The sequence below is a fragment of the Gekko japonicus genome, unplaced genomic scaffold, assembly GCF_001447785.1.
Source record: "Gekko japonicus isolate JY-2015 unplaced genomic scaffold, Gekko_japonicus_V1.1 scaffold421, whole genome shotgun sequence".
NCBI classification, from domain to species: Eukaryota; Metazoa; Chordata; class Lepidosauria; order Squamata; family Gekkonidae; genus Gekko; species Gekko japonicus.
In genome coordinates this window covers 654,603-661,083 of record NW_015164195.1, presented here as the reverse complement: position 1 = coordinate 661,083, position 6,481 = coordinate 654,603, and the positions used below count along the sequence as shown (strand labels likewise).

The window sequence follows — 6,481 nt, the reverse complement described above, 5'->3', positions numbered from 1 at the left end:
GGGGGATATGCAGCCTCACAGCCATGATGCTCTTCCTGGGGATCAAAGGGTGAGCCCTCCCTTGCTGCCTGCTCATCCCTGCCTTCCTCTTGTAGGCAGAAAGGCCTGTGCCAGGCCCAGGCTATTGGGTGATGAGGCCACACCAGCTGGGTGATCACAGAAACAGTTTCAGCCACCAGGGGAAGAGGATGTTGGTTCTGTTGCAGGCCCATTGGCCCTGCTCAGTGACCCCTAGGCGGGGGGCTTGGCTGGCTACCTCCCTGTCATCCACCCCATGACTACAAGCCAGGAGGAAATGGAGATCAGCGATGGAGCAATCACCTCCATTGTAGTGGCTGCCTGGATGGATGAGGATGGAGATGAGGTGCCCATGAGAGCAGGGTCTGCCTGGTGGTCTGCACATTGCATGGCCAGGTTCTGTTGACTGATGCCCTTTTGCCACCTTCCCCCAAACTCCATTGCCTTGACCTTCTCTGCCAGTGTTGTGCAGCATCTTCACACCCTCACCACCTTGAGATGGGCCATGGAGGCTGAGTTGCTCCTCTAGACCTTGTACTCCCCGCAGCAACTGGATGTGGCCGAGCCATTGCAACAGGTGCGTGCCACATCCTCAGATGGGGTCAACCAGTGAATCGCTGCTCCCTCCTGGCCCGGACCCAGATTAGGCAGCTGATGTAGTCTCTGGTGGGGCTGGAGACTCAGGCACAAGTGGACAGATGCCATGTCCCAGACTCAGCAACACTTGGATGGCCTTGCAGAGGTTCAGGGTATGGCAGCTGATCACATTTAGTGACTGGTGGTTGTCACTGAGGGCACGGGCAGGTGGCAGACATGCTCACAGAAATGTTGGCTGTGCTCCATGGCCTTTTGGTGGCCCCTGATCCTTGGGCCACCCCTCCCACTCTGCCAGTGGCTGGGATCCCCAGTTGCTGCCCCTAGGAATGGGTTAACTAACATGGCTGATGTGGTGGGACCCCACCTCTGTGTACCTGTGTTTTTGGGACAGCACATGGTGGCCTGAGCCCTAACAAGCTCAGGGGTGCAGGCAAGGTTTGGATGATGGCATGTAAGCTGGCAGGGTCCCCTTCCCCTCTTCGTGTTGCTGCCTGTTTGGTAGAGCCCTGTGCCCTTAAGGGGATGGGGTAGGGGTATGGGTGGGGCCTGGCCCTGCAAGGGCCTGTCCACGTGCCCTCTCCTTGTGCCTTCATCTGCCACCCTGTGGTTGGTTGTTGTCTCATTGCTGTGCTTGTGGGAGGTCTTCTGGGTGTGATGGGGCCATTGCTGAGGGCATCGGCATGGTCACAACTCATGCAGTCCCCCTGTAGGACTGTTTGCATGGTCCCTAACCTCTGCGGTATCCCCTTAGGGAATGGTCCAGTGGTACTGCTATTGCCCCAGCAGATGGCTGCCTCCACCAGGGCAGCCCTCAGGATTGGGCTGTTAGGAAACTAATGTTTGCCATCTGGAGAAGGGAGAAGTGGCAAGGAACGGCAGACACCTGTGTTGGAACACATGCAAACATTTTGTGAACATCCTTCTCAAGCCCTTGCACATGTCCATTGAGCATTTCTAAGTGTTCAATGTTGTTCAGTCGCACAGTCGAGTCTGACTCTTCGTGACCCCATGGACCAGATCACGCCAGGCCTTCCTGTCTTCCGCCGTCCTCTGAAGTTTGCTCAATTTCAATAGTATTCAATAGTGTTCAATAGTAGAGCTCATAAAACAGAAGAGGGCTGGAGTTGACCATGGAGGTTTTCACCTTTCTTTTGTACTGTTAGTTGCTGTTAGATGGGAAAGGGTTATACCAGTAGATTTCATTGCATTGCATTGCATTGCATTGTAAGAGATCAAGACTAGATTGCTACTCACATTCAACCTCAAGCCAGGCACTTGAAGAGCGGCTTCCTGTGTCAATAGTGTAAGTCCCTTTGTCAGAGAGCTCTGTGTTTTTGATGACCAGACGGTGAATCAAGCCATCCTCTGAGACAGAGATATCATATTTGTCACTTGGCTGTAGGCGGCAGTTTTTATGCAACCACGCAGCATCGAAGCAGGCATCATAGAGGGTACACTGAAAGACGGCATTTCCTTGCTCGTGGCATCTCACTTCACCCAGTGGATAGCGGAAACTCACTGGGATGGCTGCAATACAAAAATTGAAGGTAAATAAACACACAACAGATTGTAACTCTGAATTATCGGGTCAGCTCTGAATTTTCGGAGGAAAACATGGAGAAAAAGCTTTGCTCCTTTCTGTGGCATGGCCACTATCTGCTTTTCAGAATTACTGTATGTATGTATGACAGCTTCATGTCGTTGATACATGTACTATATGCAATTGAAAGTATGTATTCACTGCCTGCACATGATTTAGCTGTACATATACTATATGTCATATACATACAACTTTATATGACACTTAAGGATGATTTCAAATTTCCTATCTTTGTAGTTTCAACCCCCATACCCAATTTTGCTTCCCCCCTGTGCAAATTGAAATAATAATTCTTTCTTTTCGACATTTCCTGCTTCTTTGAACTCAATGTTATTCTGTAAAATCTGCATTTTATTCTATAAAAAACCCTATAAAATGTGCACATTTCCCAAGTTATCTGTACATCAATAAACAATAATTATATATTCAACCTATATATACATACACACACACATATATATAAATTACAGACACTGTACATGTAAATATAGTATAAATCTGCATATAAAACAGCACATAACATGCATACACAATAAAATCTACTAAGCCAACAGCAAGAAACAGAGAACCAAAACCACTAAATGTAAATGGATGGAAAAACAAACGAAAGTGAGAATGTTTGTTCATTCCCTAATACAATGTGAGGAGCTACTTTAATATCTTGATCTTAATATTGGTTTTTCATAGTTAAAGTTTTTAAACTGATGGTTGGGATTTTAGGATATGATGCATAGTCCCCTGGCCATTAGGCCTGAGCCCTTACTTTCTGGTTCCAGCTCAGTTGAGAAGACAGCAGCATCCTCTACTTTGATCTGGTATACACCAGCATCTTCTGGCTGCAGATTATTGATGATGAAATTGTACTTTTTACCAACCTTCCTCAGGCAGTGCTTCACATTGTCACTATCAAATCCAAAATGGATCATCTGGCCATCCTGAAGGAGGAGGGAAGAAGTTTACTGGAAGGTGAACGGATCATGTAAAGTCAAGCAATTTAGAGCAACAGAGGACCCAAAATTATCCATGTAAACATTTGCATCTGTGGTGTTTCGCCGAAGATATCTACAGTCTTTTAGCACCGGTTCTGGAAAGTTTGATTGTACTGTTACTAAACTCTGCCCTCAATTACCAATAAGAGGGTTGAGTCTAAGAGATCTACTGCATGGGCCTTTAAGGTACTACAGTACCTGCTTGTTGCTGTGAAAAGCAAAAATATTTACTTGCTAGATTCAGAGCAGCTGTCTTTGGTCTGCTTCAATTATTTTTTCCCTATCCGTATAAAATAAAACCCCAGACTTTTACCTCTTACCAGTCAGCATGTCTTCAAGACGTACTGTTTTTGGAAAATTTGAAGCCATGGGGAAAGAAGAAAAACAAACAGAAAGTGGGGGAGGGAATTGGAATACAGGAATTTCTTAGAGGGACAGCATTCCGCAGACAGGGTACCACCACTGACTACCACCTACCTCAGTTCTGTGGGTGGAGGTACATAGAGCAGTACTTCAGATGAAGATCTTACCTGGCAAGCAAGATTGCAAAATACAGCCACATAACCTGGTTATGTATCACGACTTCACATGAATGTATGAAGCTGCCTTATACCAAGGTAATCTGTAGGTCCATATAGCTTAATACTGTTTACTCTGACTGACAGCAGTTGTCCAGGATTCCAAGCAGAGAAAGGTCTTTCCCAACATCTGCTGCATGATATCCTTCAACTAGTGATGCCAGGGACTGAACCTGGGACCTTGTGCATGCAAGTTCTCTACCAATGAGCGCTATCCATTTCCCAATTCACTTTATCCTCTTTTTTTTTTACCTTGTACAGGTAAATTCTGCTTTCTGGACTTTTCAGTTCCATCTCTAGATCAAATGAAGCATTTCCTTTCTCCTCATTGACTCTGACATGCCTCAGGTTTGTGATACTGGAGATATACTGTAAAGAACAAGGAGAAGATCCAAGATATTAAGGGCCTCTCAGTGAGAGAAGTACTGCTACATGGACTGGGGCCAGTTTTAAGCACCAACACATCTTTACAGCAGAAGCAACAAGCAGGATTACTAGTTTGGATGGTCTTCGGACATGTTTAACCAGCTTACTTTCCTTCCATGGCACTGATATGCTTTTCAAATAGAGATCTCTAGAGCCCCGTGCAAATGTTCACTCCATGCCTGTTCACAGTTTTGACACAGACATGGAACAATGATTTGGATTGGTTTACCTGGGCACTGGTCCTGCAGAGATGGCCTTACCTGAGCTTGCTTGTCTTCTCTCTCCTTCTTCATCTCCTGAAGCCTTCTCAGCATCCCACGGAAGTCTACAATGCCATACTTCAAGCAGATTTTCTCATAATCTTTCTTATCTGAATTAAGCAGCAATTGCCAGACTTGTTCCATGTCAATTTCCTTCTTAGGAAGAGCTGAAGGTGCTCTGTGGGGGCAGCCATAAGAAGAGAAGCCCAGATTGCATGGGAATGGCAAGAGACATTTTTTTCCTAATTCCAGTCCTTTTGTGGAATTGGATTTAAATCCAGTCACTTTTTAAAAAAAAATTAAACTACCTAATTATTTTAAAATATGACACCACCAAAATATGACACCCAGAGTATTCACCATTGAAAAATGTGCTGCATATCAAACTGAGTCAGAGTTGCACCTGGCAGAATTATATTTTTTCTAGAAGCAAAAGTATTATAACTGAAAATTTCCATCAATTGAATGTAACTCAGCACCAGAACTTCTTACCTAGAAAGGAGATTGGGCTTTTCTGCTGTTCGGATTAATTAAATGGTGACTAAACATCAAAAAGAGATATTTTAAATCCATCTGTATATACAATATTATAGACACCATTTGGGAAATCTAAACAATCACATTATTCCCTTCTGTGTACAGGCCCTCATTAAGTACAAGAGTTTACATTATGGAGGGAGAGTGATTATACGTAGCTGCAAAGCAAAATAGCATAAAGAATCATATATTGGTAACAAACTTCACTGAAGGCTGATTCTGGGCTACTGGAAGTACAAGAAATCAGCTTATTGTTATTGAGTAGCTGGCAACTAAATTCTCTTGGAACTTTATTCTGTACAATGAAAATAAAGGGGAAGAATAATATATTCTGCCCTGAGTTCCTTGGAGGAAAAGCAGGATAAAAGTGAGTAACAGAACTAGACAGACAATTGCCATTGAAAGAGTTGCTTTTGTGTGTTTTGTTTATTGTCAGCACAGAAGGAAAATGTCTTTTCTATTGACCCATTCTAATCACTTACCGTTTCTTTAGTGCTTTCCTGAAGTCCTGAATCTCTTTCTTCAAATCTGTAAGAGATTTCAAAAATTGGCATGCAGTGAAAATGGGAGTTACAAGTCTTGGAGTACAATAAGAGCATCTTGCCAGGTGACCGCTCAAACTCTGGTTTATGGGCCTCCAGACTAAAATCACATAGGTAGATTTGGGCCATGTAGCTGAGGCACTTACCTCCCTGATGTGCAGAAGGGGCCTCCTTTGTTTTCTTCTTAAAGCCAACTGAGGAGTTATGAGTGAAGAAAGAAAGAAGGTGGGGGTGAGAGCGAGCGAGCTTTAATTAGCAACATAGCTTTAGAAATGCCTTCCCTAAGCACTGACAGATGCTCCAATCTAGAAGTTAAGCATATTCAATCCCCACAGAATCCAGAGGAATTAAGTGTACAGTTTGTGTGTATGCAGATTTCAGCAGGACAAGCATTCTTCCTTCTGTGTTAGATCATCTGGGATCTCATCTATGTTTTTCATCAAAAACACACTGAAAGCATATTAAAATGGTGTAATGCAAATGTTACAGTCTCATGGAAATCTCTTTGCTGGCCAACAAATGTGGGTCTTCTTAACTGGTGAGTTTTATTATTTTTTTGACAAAAATACTGCAATAGTACCTAAATAGGGCAGTTTTTTTCCTGATGCATGCATGTCAGCAGGTCACGGTCTCCGTGCCAAAATGTTTTGCCAAAATCTGAGCAGTGAATGAATATGGCTGCCCTTTCAGGATAAACTAACATAATTTGCCCTTCAGTTTACATTCAGTGAAAGGATCCCATGGTCTTCTTAATCCTCCAGCATTCAAAAAGAGGTAAAAGGGACCTGGAGCTGAGAACAAAGACATCATGAGGAGCTTTACTTCACTCTCTTTCATACTTCTTCAGTGGTCTGTCCCCTGGAGTCAGCTGCCCCTGTCAGTGTCAGACCCCGCTTTTAAATCCCAGCCTTCACAATGATAGCAAGATTAATCC

The 6,481-nt window shown here is 44.0% G+C and overlaps 1 protein-coding gene across 1 annotated transcript in view; it reads right to left on the bottom strand.

Moving 5' to 3' along the window:
- IGFN1 (immunoglobulin-like and fibronectin type III domain containing 1) overlaps window positions 1–6,481 on the bottom strand; it is a 63,088-nt gene that overhangs the window by 29,349 nt on the left and 27,258 nt on the right. Inside the window, exons 6-11 of the mRNA XM_015408308.1 lie at window positions 5,694–5,741; window positions 5,488–5,533; window positions 4,469–4,646; window positions 4,035–4,151; window positions 2,979–3,150; window positions 1,870–2,142 (exon numbers count right to left, since the gene is read on the bottom strand). Coding sequence (XP_015263794.1) covers window positions 1,870–2,142; window positions 2,979–3,150; window positions 4,035–4,151; window positions 4,469–4,646; window positions 5,488–5,533; window positions 5,694–5,741 — 834 coding nt within the window. The remainder of the gene's footprint in view (window positions 1–1,869; window positions 2,143–2,978; window positions 3,151–4,034; window positions 4,152–4,468; window positions 4,647–5,487; window positions 5,534–5,693; window positions 5,742–6,481) is intronic.